This window comes from Mustela putorius, unplaced genomic scaffold, assembly GCF_011764305.1.
Source record: "Mustela putorius furo isolate JIRA1106 unplaced genomic scaffold, ASM1176430v1.1 tig00000196_pilon_pilon_pilon, whole genome shotgun sequence".
Taxonomy (NCBI): domain Eukaryota; kingdom Metazoa; phylum Chordata; class Mammalia; order Carnivora; family Mustelidae; genus Mustela; species Mustela putorius.
Genome location: NW_025421310.1, coordinates 5,093,072 through 5,108,117, shown reverse-complemented (window position 1 = coordinate 5,108,117; position 15,046 = coordinate 5,093,072). Strand labels below are relative to the sequence as shown.

The following is a 15,046-nucleotide window of genomic DNA, read 5'->3' as shown; positions in this document are numbered from 1 at the left end:
AAGCTGGAGGAGGAGAAATACCTTTATTAGAAGAACAGTGTGGACACAGAAGGGAGAACACAGGGAGGGCCGGGATCCAGGGAGCCGGCACCTTCCCCCGTGCCCCTTCCAAGGGCTGAGCAGAGATGGGCTGGTATGCCCTGGCCGCACACCCACAAGGCCCTCCTCCCCCGGGGAGGCAGGATGCCTGAGCTTCCCATGGAGAGGGGTGATAAGCCGCCAGATTCACCGATCCATGCTGTCATCCGTTGGGCTGGAGAAACAGGTCTGCAGCAGCTTTTCGCAGAACTCCAGCTCCTCCTGGATTGAGGGGGACAAGAGTGGGAGTCCTGAGTACGCGGCGGGGCCCTGGCTCCAGCATGCTGTGCGCCTGAGATAGCTTCTCTTCCCCCCCGACTGCATGCCCCAGAAGCCTTCCAGCGTTCTCTGACTTCTGCTGAGATCCACGACTCACTGTTTCTCTTCTCACCTGTGCCTGGATTACTGAACCAGAATGGGGGGAGGGGGTCGCCCAAGGCCGTCTCACCCCACTGGTCTGTCCTCGCCTCAGCCCCCTTGGGCTCCTTCTAACAACCCGGTATGACCAACCCCTACTAGTCCCCACTCAAAATTAAAACCCCTTCCATGGGTACAGACCCCAGAAACCAAGAAAGAAGCACTCATAGGTGGTACTGCGCGAACAGAAAAGGTATCTGCACGGCAGAAAGATGCCAGAAACAAAAACCAAAGAAAAACAACCATGTGGGCTGAAAAATCTGCAACTCATCAGGAAGGGCTAACATATTTAATAGTTCAAGAACTTTAACAAACCCACTGCAAAAGCCACCACCCAGTAGACAAACGGGCACAGGATATGCATGAACAGTTCACAGAAAGGGAAAACCGTTCAACTTCACTCGTGGGAGAAACGCCAATGCAAACTGGACTATACTACTACTTTTCACCGATCAGCTTGAAAAAACAGGTCAGATGGCCTGAGGTACGCTTGGGCACTCTCACAGCTGGACTAACAACTGGTCCAACTTTTATACAGAGCCACTTAGCAAAACATAGCAAAAACGGCCCTTAACTCTGTAACTTCACCTTTCCTCTGCCCTCACCCAGCTGTCCCTTTCCGGCAACTGCTCCACAGACACACTCAAGCGCATAAACATAGGTAAAGGGTTATTATTCTAGCCAGGGTGGTAGCAGCAACCAGCGTGTCCAGTAAGAGGGGTCATGACACGAAAGCAGCGACCTACCTTGCAGCCCTAAAAGAAACAGGGAAAAGCCACACACACACACTCCTGCACTCCTCCCTGAGACGCTGTGAAAGGGGATGAGGCAAGGAGCAGAAAAGTGATCGGGACAGGCAGATTTTGCACAAAAGGGAGATAGAAAAAAGAAGAATTTATACACACATTTACTTGTGTCCCCAGACTGTCTTAGGAAGGTCACACACGGAACTGGGGGAGCTACTGGGTGGTTAGGAATGCGGGCAACAGGGAGACTTTTCACTGTTCACCCTCCCGTGCATCTTGAATTTTGAACCACGTGACCACAGGACCTTCTCACAAGAAAGGATTCATGAAATTTAACTTTTAAGTTTACCTACAAAAATACAAAAGAGGACCGTCTAAGTCATGATAGAATGACCTTCTAGAACACCATGCCGCTTGCATCATTCAACTATGCTAAAATTAAAGCAGACCTTGGGGCGCCTGGGTGGCCCAGTGGGTTAACTGTCTGCCTTCAGCTTTCAGCTCACATCATGATCCTGTGGTCCCACGATCAAGCCCTGTGTCACTTATCCCTCTTCCTCTGTCCTTCCCCCGGCTTGTGCTGTCTTTCTTATGAATAAATAAAATCTTTAAAAAAAAATTTAAAAGAAAAGAAAGAAAGAAAAAAATCAAAGCAGACCTCTATTTAAGTATCTGGAAAGAATTCCAAGACACAGACACATGGGAAAGAAGCCATGTGGAGAGACTGGCATGGCGCATGGATGGGCCAAGAAATGCCAACAGCTCCCAGGAGCTGGAAAAGGAAGGATTCTCTCCCGGAGCCTTCAGAGGGCGCACGCCCCTGCTGACACCTGGACGTCAGGCTCCTAGTCCCCAGAACCATAAGACAATGAGTTTCTGCACTAAACCGCCCGGTCTGCTGTAGTGTGACAGCAGCTGTCAGGAGCGAACACAGCACCGCACAGAAAACAGCACTGTCTGGCCTCCTTATTCCCTCACAGGCTGTTTCCTTCACCGCAGGCCTAACTTCCTGCCGTCACCGTGTCCAGAACAGAATGTTAAATTGCACAGATACCCATACCGTGTGAGCCATGTGTGCTTGTACACACACATCAGGTGTGTCTTTGTAAATAACGTACTCCGGTGTGTTTGCCTATGTTTCTCCCCCCGCCCTGGGCCCCATGAGGACCAAGACTGGATCTCTCTGCCTACCTCTCTACCTACTTATGGTCTCTATCTGTCAAATAAACAAATAAAATCTTAAAAAAAAAAAAAAAAAAAAACTGGATAATAAACAAATGACTCAGTTAATCCCTTCAAACACTCCAAGCTCCTCATCCTCAGGCAGGCCCACGGCCTGGGCTGGTGCAGCAAGCACCTGCTGAGCGGATGTCAGGAGAAACACGTGAGCGAAGGGATAGGACACAGATGCACGATGCACATTGTGACACCCAAGGCCCCGCCGTACCTGGTATTCCTCGTGCTGTTGCAGCAGCTGGCAGCGGTGACGGAGAAGCTCCTCCAGGCCCAGCTCAGGCTCCCGGCACTCCCGCACGCCCTGGGGGAAGTCTGTCACCAGGCTGCAGGGACAGGAGAGCCATCCTTGGGCTTCCCTCTGCACAGGGCTGTCCCTCCCCCAGGAGCTGGGGCGAGACAATTCCCTGCATTAGGCCTCAGTTTCCCTATCTGCAATACAGACCTCACACTGTCCCCACCCCACCCTAGGGCCTACGGGGAGACTTGTACATAAGACACCCAGCACAGAGCCTGGCCTGCAGCCACTCCGCACGCAGGAGCTGCCACCTGCTCCAACGGCTGCTCTGTTCTGTCATCTTTTCCAGACGCTAATCTGCAGGTCCCGTGTGCTGCAGGGGCGGGGGGAGTGGGGTCAGAGAGACTCCACCTCTGCCCAGGCTGCCGGGTCAGCCCCCCACATGTGAGGAGAAAGGAATGCTCCCAAGTCCTGAATCCTAGAGGGGAGGAGGCTGCGGGGCTGGAGCCCAGTGGTGTCAGCCGAGAGGTGGGAGCGCCGGCCCCAGGCCTCGCCCCCTCGGAGGCCCCAGCATACCTGCACAGGGCTCCAAGCACATGCTCATGGAAGGGGCTGTGTTCGGTCCGGATCAGAGCCACCAGCTGCTGGACCATCCCCATGGAGCACAGGGTCCCTGGGGGAAGGGTCTTGGGGGTCAGAGGGGCAGTCCACACCCCTCCCCCAGGCATTCTCCTCCCCCTGCCCTCCCTTAGGGATGGTCCCTGGGCCCCCTGCCCTGGCCGCCCCACCTTTGTGTTCAGGGTGGCCCACCAGCAGGTTCTGCAGCAGGAATGCCGACTTGACCTTGAGCTTTTGCACCTGCTGCTGCATGGCCCGCATCAAGACTGAGAAGCCATCCAGGCGAAGGAACTGCAGCAGCCCAGCCTCCTGCTCCCGGACCAGGCCTGGGTTGGGGGTGGGGAGGTGAGAGAGAGGGAGGGGCCCTGAGGTTACCATCAGCACCCACAGCAGAATTACCCCCGCCCCCCTCTCACCACCCTAACTTCAACCAGCTTGAGCTTCAGAGGCATTAACTTCTCCTCTCACCACCCTAACTTCAACCAGCTTGAGCTTCAGAGGCATTAACTTCTCCATGTTTTTTGTTGAGATGTAATTAATGTCAGCTATTACAAGAATAGTCTGCCCCATCCCTCCCGCATCCCGCTCTGGCTCTTGGTACCTCTGGGGAACTGAGTCCTCTGTCTATCCTTTGTGGCTGAGCCACCAGAGGTCTGGCTGTCCATCTGTCTCCTGACTTTTGGACATGACTTTCCAGATACCACCCACTCTGGGTGTCTTTCTCTCACTCTTGCCAAAATTCCTTTCCAGCCTCTCTGTTCTTTTTCCAGGGCCACCATGACATGACAAATATATATTTGGTCTTTGCCTGCATTCCTGAGACCAAGCTCCTAAAACCCATGGAATTTCCCAGATGATGGGGGCAACTTTCATTCCAGGAAGGGACTGTGGGCGGACTCCTGGATGGGGTTTACTTACCAGAAACGCCAAAGCCAGGATTAGAAACCTGGAACTTCCAGCCCCACTTCCCAAACCCCAGAGGAGGGGGACGGGAGCGGAATTCATGATCTATCACACCTCCACGAGGAAGCCCCCATTGAAATTGCTAAATAGCGAGGTTCAGAGAGCTTCTGGGTTAGTGAACACATGTGTGTGCCCCGACTCCAGGGACAGAAGCTCCTATGCTCGGGACCCCGCTAGACCTTGTCATCCTATGCCCGTCTTCATCTGGCTGTTCATCTGTAGCCTTTGTAATAAGCCACCAAACACAGATACTTCCTTGGGCTCTGTGAGCTGTTCTAGCAAATTATCGAACCTGAGGAGGGGGTCATGGGAACACCCAGTATATGCCCAGTAACTAAGAAGTACATGAAGCCCAAACTTTTTTTTTTAAAGTTAAACCACACCCAACATGAGGCTCGAACTCATGACCCCGAGATCAAGAGTTCCATGGTCTAGCGACTCGGCCAGCCAGGGGCCATCTCATGCAACAGAGCCCTTAACCTGAGATGTGCCAACCCCCAGGAAGTCAGTGTCAGAATGGACCAGAAAGGGACTGCAGAACACCCAGCTGCTGTCCTAAGAGTTGAAAACTGGTCATCTGTAAGCGCCCCCCACATATTCGGTGTCAGAAACATTGGGAGTGTGGGGCACCTGGGTGGCTCAGTCGTTAAGTGTCTGCCTTCGGCTCAGGTCGTGATCCCGGGGTCCTGGGATTGAGCTCTATATCGGGCTCCCTGCTCCGCGGGAGCCTGATTCTCCCTCTCCCCCTCCCCTGCTTGTGTTCCCTCTCTCCATCAAATAAATAAATAAAACCTTTAAAAACAACAAAAACAAACACTGGAAGTGGAAGAAATGGACTCTCCTCCAACATCAAACAGAGAACCATGGGGGTGGCATGGGACTCAGCAATTCCAACCCCAGGCTTGCCCCTCCAGGAGAAAGGAAAACATGTCCACCAAGAACCCTGTCCACGTGGTTCAGGGCAGCACTGCCACCGAGCCAGAGGCAGAAACCGCCTGACACCCCCTGAGCAACTGATGCACAGATAAACAAGACGCAGCCCCTTCGGAAACGACCTATTATTTAGCCATAAAAAGGCATGAGGCGTGGGACGCCTGGGTGGCTCAGTTGGTTAAGCAGCTGCCTTCGGCTCAGGTCATGATCCCAGCGTCCTGGGATCGAGTCCCACATCAGGCTCCTTGCTCCGCAGGGAGCCTGCTTCTCCCTCTGACTCTTCCTTCCACTCTGTCTGCCTGTGCTCGCTCTCACTCACTCTCTCTCTGACAAATAAATAAATAAAATCTTTAAAAAAAAAAAAAAAAGGCATGAGGCGTCAGTATAGGCTAATGAACCTGAAAACACGAGCTCGGTGAAAGAAGCCAGACACAAAAGGCCACGTGGTGGACACATCCAGAGCAGGCAAATCCATGGAGACAAGAAGCAGACTTGTGGCTGCCGGGGGCTAGAGGGAGGGCGTGAGGAGGGGCTGCTAATGGGAATACAGCTCTTTGGGGAGGGATGGGAATGTCCTGTAGTTGGACAGTGATCACAACCTACAGAACATGCTAAACTGCATACTTTCAAAGGATGAACTGCATAACCTGTGAATTCTATCCCCGTAGAGCTGATTTAAGATGGAAACAGTCCGGGGCGCCTGGGTGGCTCAGTTGTGAAGCGTCTGCCTTCGGCTCAGGTCATGATCCCAGGGTCCTGGGATCGAGCCTCGCATTGGGCTCCCCACTCAGCAGGAAGCCTCCTCCTCCCTCTCCCAATCCCCCTGCTTATATTCCCTCTCTTGCTGTGTCTCTCTCTGCCAAATAAATAAATAAAAATCTTTAAAAAGAAAAAAAAGAAGGAAACAGTCCAGTGGGGCCCCCAGCACAGCACACATACAGACGGGGGCCCAGCTTACGGTGAAACACGGAGAACAATGCAGCCTGGGTTCATGTCTCACATCCGACTCCGCAGGGTGCCCCGGGCTATCACCTAGGTGACCTGACCGGGTGGCTCCACCACGTGGGTCTGGTCTCCATACCTCAAAGGCTGTGTGCGTGGACTACACAAGGTAACATGTACATAGGGCTTGGCGTGGGGCCTGGCACAGAGGGCCCCACAGGCGCTGGCATCATCCCATAGTGGCACCTGCTCCCCAGGAGATGGCAGGAGTGAGAGCCACCTCTCTCTTTAACAGGTGCAGGCCGGCAGTCGCTCTACACCCCACCACACACAGGCCGCACCCCTCCTCACCACAGGGAGCATCAACAGCGCAGAGGCCACAGACCCTGATGTGCGGGAAGCACCTGAGCTAAGTGGCGCTCCCGTGTCCTCAGCATCTGACTCTCTGCCCGGTGAGGGGTTGACGGGCTCTCTACCCTCTCCCCGATGCCCAGCACAGTCTTCATTGGCGACGGGAACATATGACCAGTATGGCCTGTCCCCCTCAGCCCCTCCCCAGCTGCCCGAGACACTCACAGGAGATGGCGAAGAGGGCCTTCACACGCACCAGGTCGCAGGCGTCCCGGTCAAGCAGCCGCAGCAACTTGCGCAGGGCGCCCAGGCCTAGCACCTGCTCCTGGATGGCCGCCACGTTCTGGCTGCACGTGCCAATGAGCTGCGCTGCCCGCCACCGCAGCCCCGCGGGCCCCGCCTCCAGGTACCGGCCCACCAGCAGATGCATGCCCGACAGCTGGCAGAAGTCTGTGCCAGAGAGAGGGGCCGTGAGAGTCCAGCTGGGATGGGCTGAGCTCTGCACCCCCCCAAAACTTGCCTGCTGAAGCCCCAACCCCCAGGTGCTTCAGGATGTGACTGTATTTGGAGACCAGGCCTTTTAAGAGATCATCCCGGTCAAGTGAGGTCCCCAGGGTGGGTGCTGATCCTGGTATGACTGGTGTCCTTCTAAGAGGACATGAGAACACAGACGGGCACACAGGGAAGACCATGTGAGGACACACCGAGACCTGTGCTACCTGCAAAGCAAGGAAAGAGCGCCCAGGAGAGACCAGCCCTGGCCATACCAGGATCTCAGACTTCCAGCCTCCAGAACCCTGAGAAAATACGCTTCTGTTTCAGCCCCCGTGGCTACGGCAGCCCTCACACACGAATACAGCAGGGAAGGCTTGAGGAGTGGGTACAGGCTGGCTCCCAGGTTGGGGGGGTCTGCTTCAAATGCGGGCCCCGTCAAGCACCCAACTGGGGGTCCCTCCAAGGCCAACATGTCTCCATATCACCAGCACATGGAAGGTTAGGGTCCTGGACTCCAGCCCACTAGATGCCAGTGCTGCCCCCCAGTCCTTGTGACAATCACAACCTCCCCTAGACCAGGCCTCGGCAAACGATGGCCCACCACCTGTTTTTGTGTTTAAAAAAAAAAAAAAAAAAAAGTGGTACCAGTGAGCTTGGCAGCTCCTCAAAAAGTTAGATGCAGAGTTATCACAGGTCCGCTGTGACGTAAATATCCCAAATCCCGGAGAGCAGGAACCAAAGCTCCCAACAGCGTTATTCTCTATAACCACAGTGGAAAGGACCCCGTGCCCATCAGCGGATAACAGGCGAACATGCAGGGTATTAGCCACACGAAGGAATAAGGCTCCCAGACAGGCCACAAGGTGGAGAATCTTGAAAACGCCACACTCAGGGAAGCCAACCACAAGAGCTCAGAGTCTACGATTCCACTTAGAGAAACATCCAGAGAACCAGGGAACACCCATCTACACCCTCGATGCCTACAGCACACCCCTCCAAAGAGCTCCTCATTTAAAACAAAACCCATGGCGCCTACGTCAGGCTACAAGGCTCCGCCCAGCGGCACCCTCTACCTCCAGCCCCTCACTCACTGCACTCTGCCTCGCTGGCCTCACTGCTGTTCCCGCACACACCAGGCAGGTTCCCACCTCAGGGCCCTTGCACTGGCCATTCCCTCTGCCTGGAATACCTTTTCCAGAGCTCATCTCCTAACCTAGTCAACCACAGCCCCGCGGTTCTCAGATCTCTCTGGTCTTCAGGTCTCTGATCGGTTGGCACCCCCTAGGGAGGCCTTCTCTGACTATGCCACCCAGAACCACCTCCTCACTCATGTTCTAGGCAGTGACAGTACACTCCCAAGAGACGAGGGAGAAATGACTAGTTTTGGAGAACATCAGGGAGGTAGACCTGCTGTCAGGCGGGTGGGGTGAGAGGATGTCACTCCTGAGGGGACCAAGCAGGAAGACCAAGCAGGAAGACAGGAGAGTCTCTTCTAGGGCCTGAGTTGGAGGCAGCCTAGAGAGGGAGAGGCTGGAGGCTGGAAGGGTGGGGAAAAGGTCAGTGGTGTGGTGTGGTCCCTGAGAGAAAGGACAAGAGCCAAGCCCCAGCAGGAGGTGGGGCTGAGGAGGAGGGAAGAGACAGAGGGAGACCAGGGGCAGCCACAGGCAGGCCTGGCTGTACCTGCAGCATTGTCCATGTTTTCACACAGGTCGGCCAGCAGCTCCAGGGCCCCCTCGCGTTCCTGCTGGTCAGAGGCCAGCTCAGCCTCAGCAGCCAAGGAGGGTGTAGGCTGGGTCAGCACTCGAAGGCAGTTCTTCATCTGCTCGACTTCCTCCCGCTGGCCCCGGAAGGCGGCTGACATAGCCTCCTGCAGCCACTGACGCCTCTGGTGTACAAGCCAGGACAGGAGGGTCAGGGCAAGAAGCAAACATCTATCAGTGACGAATTCTTGAATAACACTTCTTCCTTTTAAGAGCCAACATATGGGGGCACCTGGGTGGCTCAGTGGGTTAAGCCGCTGCCTTCGGCTCAGGTCATGATCTCAGGGTCCTGGGATCGAGTCCCACATCGGGCTCTCTGCTCAGCAGGGAGCCTGCTTCCCTTCCTCTCTCTCTGCCTGCCTCTCCGTCTACTTGTGATTTCTCTCTGTCAAATAAATAAATAAAATCTTAAAAAAAAAAAAAAAAAAAAGAGCCAACATCTGAGAGCTCCCTGCTCCTTCAGTCAACAGATGCCTACTGAGGCCTTTCCCAAGACAATTTCCTAGGTACTAGATTTACAGGGCGACTGGCTATGGGGTGTGAGAGAAGGGACTCCCAGGCCTGTCCAGTGCAACCAGAAGGAGATGGGGAAAACAGTATGAGAAGGTATGGAGCAGCAGGAGCAGAGATTACAGCTCATTTTCCACCGTGTTAAGTTTGAGGGATCTAAGACGCACCCAAGGTAAAACACTGCGTAGGCCGCCTGACACTCAGGGAGGAGATCCAGCTTAGACCTGGCTCTCTCAGCCCTGGCTCTACGGACACTCTGAGCTGGGGAGCTTGTGGGGGGGGGGGGCGGTGGAGGGGACATGGGGGAGATGCCAGTGTCCTGAGCATGGTTAAGATGTTGAGTAGCACCCCTGGTGTCTACCCACCAGACGTCAGTAGCCCCCCTACCAACCCCAGTGGGACGACATGTCTCCAAGTGTTCCAAATATCCCCAGGGGAATCAAATCAGAACTACTGGCCTAGCGATATAAACTTGAGAGTCATCAGCATAAAAATTTCAACGCGATATGAGATCACAAAGGAAGTGAGCAGAGGTAGGGAAGAGAAGAGCCCTGGTGTGTGCCATCATCCAGCGGCTGGGGAATGGGGAACGGCCAGTGAGTGAGGATGAAAACCAGGACACTGTGTTGTTCTAGAAACCAAATGAAGAAAGAGATTTGAGGAGGCCAGTAACCAAATGCTGCCTATTAAGTCAAGTAAGATGACAGCTGAGAGCCAGCCACTGAATTTTCTTTTTCCGCTGGGCCTATCAGTGCTCAAATGTGGGCTCTGTAATCAAAGTCCTGGAACAGTTTAAGCAAGATGTTAATCTTTCTGTGCCTGTTCCTACTTCATTGTCCTAAAGGTGACATCATGGAAGTTACTGGGTGACCACGATGTTTTATACACTGGGAACACCATCATCAACTGAACATCACATAAGACAGATATTGCTACTCATCTCCAAGACAGCCCTCTGAGTGTTTTTGTCATCACCACTTCACAGACGAGAAAAACTGAGGCCCAGAAAGGTTGTAACATGCCAAGGTCACGTGGTCAGCCATGCACAAAGCCTGAAGTCACACCTAAGTCTTCACAACAGCCTGCTACCCGCAGGAGTCCTGCCTCTGCACCAGCACCATGTGGCTCCTCAGAAATACCCCCATGAGGCACCCTGACTACTCTTATCATCAACTTGCAAATAAAGACCCTGCTCAGGAGTGCCCAGGTGGCTCAGTCGGTTAAGCATCCGCCTTTGGCTCAGGTCATGATCCCAGGTCCTTGGATGGAGCCCCACCTTGAGCCCCCTGCTCAGCGGGGAACCTGCTTCTCCCTCTCTTTCTGCCTTTCAGCACCGCTTATGCACGCTCTATCTCTAATAAATAGAATCTTGAATTTTTTAAAAAAAGACCTGCTGGTCAGAAAGATGAAGCGATGTGCCCAAGGTCACACAGCTGGATACTGCTGACACCAGGTCTGCCCGGCTCCCAGTACCCTCCCTCCTCCTTTTCACCTCAAGGCTACTCCGCATCCCCGCGCGGTGCTGGGATGCGGGCATCTGCCCTCGCAGACACTTAGGAGCTATGATCTGCAGTGGACAATAACCCATCTAGCACCAATACAGCCTACTCCTCCGCCTTCACCCCTGGACTCCGCCCCTGCCCAGCCACCCCTCTCCCGACTTCGCTGGGTCCCCACCTTTACCTCCTCACTCATGGGTTCTGGAGGGGGGTCTGGCTCCTCAGAGCCCGCCGTGATAGCCATCTGCAGCAGGCCTTGGAGGTTTCGCGGGGGCGGAGGATGGCCCGAGTTCCCCGCCGAGGAGCCGCCGCCCCCCGATGAGCAGCCCTGGGAGGCTGAGGGCAGCGCCAGGGGGAGGCGGCTGCCCCCCGAGCCTTGGTCCGCCATGGGCGGTTTGTGAAGGGAAGAATGTGTTTGGGGTAGGGGGTGGTCACCGCTGAGGTAGCTCTGGCGTCCTGACCGGTCGACTCCTGGGGGTCTGCTGAGAAGGTGACGTTTCAGGGGAGTTCCGAGGCCCCCCATGACCCCAAACCTGAGACCCCTCTGCTTCCTCCATACGAGACCCTTCCCCAAAGTCCCAAGCCCCTCCTTTCCCCGCTCGCAGCACGACCCACCCCTCCTAACAACCCCCTCCCCCATCTCCACTAAATGCGTTCCCGTCTCTTAGCAACCCCTCCGCCCTACCTCCATAGCAACAAGTCCTCCCTTTGGACGTCTTAGCAACAAATCTCCTCCTACCTCTCCAAAGAGGGGAGCCAAAGCGGGGCGGACCTCACTTCCCTGAGCCTCACCTTCCCCGGGCCTCGAGTCGCAGCGGCGCCTAAAGACACAGTCGGTCGCACCTGACTGCGGCGGGCGCCGCCATCTTAACCGGAAATACGCCAGTCTCGCCCGGAAGTTCTCGGAGCACCCTCCCAACCAGGGGCTGACCTGAGGCCGAGGCGCCTTGCCAGGCTCTGAAGCCCTAAACTGGCCGGTAACAGCGCTCGGCTCCGCCCCCCGCCCTCGCTCAGCCTGAGCTCCGCCCCCGATCCAGATCCCGCTCCTTAATGAGCTCCGCCCCTTCGACCTCCCTGCAAGCTCCACCTCTGCCTTGGCGTATGCCCCGCCCCCGCAGCCTAGCTCCGCCTTAGTGGGCCCCGCCCACACCCATGTCCCCGCCCCTCCCTGCTACCCCCACCCGGGCTCCGCCCCTGTTCTAGGCCTTTCGGCCTCTCCCAACTTAACCCCGCCTCTCCCCTAAGCCCCGCCCCGTGCTGGTGAGCGGGCCACTCCCCGTTAGGCCCCACCCCCTCATTGCAGAGATGTGCAGGTCCCTCGCCCTTGGCGCTTTTCCCCTCCACCTGGACCCCTGGCCTATCTTTTCTGGAGCTCTGGCTTCTCACCCCTCGTATTTGATGTTAGCCCCGTTGGCCCACCTCACCCCTCTCTTGGTCTCAGTTTCCCCAGTCGTCAAAGGGGGCTAACTGGTTCGCACTGCCAGCCCTCTGCAGATGCCTTTACCACCCCGGCTCCCTCTCTTGGAATTCTCCCTGAGTCCTGCCCGGTGCTCCGTGCTCGGGAGGGGATTCTTGAAGGCCAAAGCTGAAGCAAAACGCCCGGGCGCGGTGCTTTGTGAGGCTTACTCACTCTGTGCGCGGCCTTTGGGGTTCGGGTCTGGGAATGGGCCTGGGCTGTAGAGGTGTACACCTTGAGTTGGGCTTAAAGAACCCCTGGTGCTGGTCTTTATCAGAGGCCCCACTGCGCCTGGAAAAGGCTGTGCTCACCCTCAGGTGGGGACCACCGCTAGGCCTGGGATGGGCCAGGTTATATTTGGGGCAGAAATAGGAAGGCAACATAGAAGCCATATGCACTGTGGGGTGTTCCTAGCACTGACCACAATAGCCCTCAGATGGGGGTCTGGGCTCCCACGCCCAACCCCAGTGCCCTATTGTATTAGTTTTCTATTGGTGCCTTTAAATTATGAGATACTGGGGGGCCTTAAAACAACACTGATTTATTATCTTGCAGTTCTGGTGGTCAGGAGTCTAAAACTTCTTACTGGGTTAGATGCAAGGTGTGAGCCCGGCTGTGTTCCTTCCTGAAGTTCTGGGAGAGACTCTGCTGCTGGCCTCTTCTGGCTCCTAGTGGCCACCTGCACTCCTTGGATTGTGGCTGCATCCCTCCAGCTTCTGCTCCGGTCATCATCCCATCTCTTCCTCTGCCTCTCCTAACTCCCCCTCTGAAGGGCCCTTGTGATTACATTAGGACCCCCAGATAGCCAGGACCCTCGTCCCATCTCAAGATCTTCAATTCGGTCATGTCTGCAAAGCCCCTTTTGTCACGAGTTGATAATATGTGCCGGTTCTGGGGATTAGGATGTGGGCATCTGTGGGGACTGTCATTCGGGATTTTACAAGTTCATTTGGGCTATTTACTACATGCTACTGTGCATAAAACCATATAACATATGTGTCCATCGTATGAAATCATGTGTAAAATTGTGTATATTAATATATGTATAACATACTGGTGGCCCACACGAAAACTCTCCAGGTAGCCTATAGAATCCATAGTCCCTACAATGACTTTCTAAGTAGGGTGAGCATACAGTTTTCCAAGGACAGCAGTGTACTTCAGAGTGCAGACCCCAGTAATAATTACAGAATACCAGGCGTATGGTTGCCCTGCTTCTAAGGCCTTATGTGATTTACCTCTTCACTTCATTTTCTCTCTCTCCCCCTCACTTGCTCTCTTCTGGCCACACAGGCCCTTCAATGGTCCCACAACATACCAGGCACACTTCCACCATGGGACCTTTGCACTTGCTGTCCCCAGTATGGATGGTACTTTGCCCACACAGCTCTGACCCTCATCTTCCTTCAGTGTCCCTTCGCTGGAGAGTTCTTTCTTGGCACCGTATCAAGAATCATACTCCACCTAACGAATAATTCCTGTCCCCCTCCCTGCTTTAATCTGTTCTTTAGCATTGGCCTCGATTGTCAAAACATATGGTGTATTTTGCTTAACTTGCTTATCACCTGCCTATCCACTACTGGGAGAGCTCCACAGGGCAGTTGATCTGGTTTGCTGCTGTCCCCTCACCACTTGTACAATGGTACCTGCTCAGATGTCGCCCTTGGTAAAGGTTTATGGATGAAGGAGCTTCTAGGAGCCTAGAAGCTCTTGGGTCCACTTTATGGGGGACTCATGGATTAAAGGGGTGCCTAACACCTTCGGGAACCTCATACAGGGGAGTCCTGAATTCTGTGGAGATCTATCCGGGTACAGACCCAGGGATGTGCCCTGGCAGGGATGTAGAATTATATGGAAGCACATGTGAAGATGGAGGAGACCCTGTGATGGACACAGAGAATATTGGGCATCTAAAAAAATACACAGGGACGTGAGAGGGTTCCGGAAGTTTCTCTGGAGGAGCATTAAGGATCCTAAATGGAGGTGTGGGCCAAGATTATCTGAGAACCTGCACCGTGTTGGATTTCCCTGACGCTAATGGGGCAGGAGGCCTGGGTGAGCAGGCTGGGAGGCCTGGGGAAGCACGTTGTTTGAGTCTTGGTTCAGCAACTCCCAAATTCTTTCCCTGGCTCTGCTTGTCACCCTCTTTCTCTGTCTCCATATTCTCCAGCATGTGCCCTGCACCTGTATGTACACTACTGTTCTTTTAAGGTCCCCCCTTGCCATAGCTCTGCCTCTCTATCTCTCTCCCTCCACCTGTCTGTTCTTCCTGCCCCTGATCCCTTTCTCTCTCTCCCACTTTTCCCTCTGACTCTCCATCCTTTTGTCTGTCTGTGCCTCACTCACCTCCACATCCTTCCCTCCCTGTTTCTGTCTCTCTGTTCTTCCCCATCTCTCTCTCCCACCTCCCTGTCTCTTTCCCCTCACCTGTGTCTCTTCACCTCGCCTTCTCTCCCCTTCCCCTTCATATCTGTGTTTCTGTACGTCTCTCTCCATCTCTCTGGCTGGCTCGTTCCCTCTTTTTCCTCCTCTGTGCCTCTCCACCACGGTATCTCTCCAGCTGGGGCCCTTCCTACGACTCTCTGCCATCTCCCAGTCTCTTCTTCCCACTCTGCTCTCCTTCTCTGCCCATCTCAGCCCGATTCTCTGCCTTGCGCCAGCGCTGTCTCTGGTTGTCTGCATCTCTCTAGCGAGCTGCCTCTTGTCCCCATCTCTATGTCACACTTCCTCTCCCTTTGTGTAGCTCCCTCTCGCCCGGTCTCTTTGCTCCGCATCTCTCTCCCTCGCCTTTCTTCCATCCTCTCCTG

At 54.8% G+C, this 15,046-nt stretch overlaps 1 protein-coding gene across 5 annotated transcripts; it reads right to left on the bottom strand.

Moving 5' to 3' along the window:
- Positions 1 to 4: 4 nt before the first annotated feature.
- HSPBP1 (HSPA (Hsp70) binding protein 1) lies at positions 5 to 11,708 on the bottom strand. Of its 5 annotated transcripts, none has more exons than XM_004777030.3 (8): positions 11,576 to 11,708; positions 10,968 to 11,262; positions 8,695 to 8,899; positions 6,745 to 6,969; positions 3,501 to 3,656; positions 3,289 to 3,385; positions 2,689 to 2,800; positions 5 to 300 (listed from the first exon to the last, which is right to left on the bottom strand). In XM_004777030.3, exons 2-8 carry the CDS (start codon positions 11,169 to 11,171, stop codon positions 226 to 228), a joined length of 1,074 nt encoding a protein of 357 aa, XP_004777087.1. In that variant the 5' UTR covers positions 11,172 to 11,262; positions 11,576 to 11,708; the 3' UTR covers positions 5 to 225. The 5 variants fall into 5 exon arrangements, with proteins under 5 accessions (XP_004777087.1, XP_004777088.1, XP_004777089.1 ...); XM_004777031.3 differs by having other exon boundaries at positions 10,968 to 11,265; positions 11,576 to 11,707; XM_004777032.3 differs by having other exon boundaries at positions 11,523 to 11,649.
- Between the last annotated feature and the right edge of the window lie 3,338 nt (positions 11,709 to 15,046).

Excerpts from the sequence above, each read along its gene's own strand:
- HSPBP1 (XM_004777028.3), bottom strand. The coding sequence starts at position 11,306 with ATGGGGGGCCTCGGAACTCCCCTGAAACGTCACCTTCTCAGCAGACCC. Across the intron at positions 2,801-3,288 it reads GTGCTTGGAGCCCTGTGCAG|CCTGGTGACAGACTTCCCCC; the intron begins GTATGCTGGGGC and ends CTGTCCCTGCAG. Across the intron at positions 301-2,688 it reads AACAGCACGAGGAATACCAG|GAGGAGCTGGAGTTCTGCGA; the intron begins GTACGGCGGGGC and ends CCCTCAATCCAG.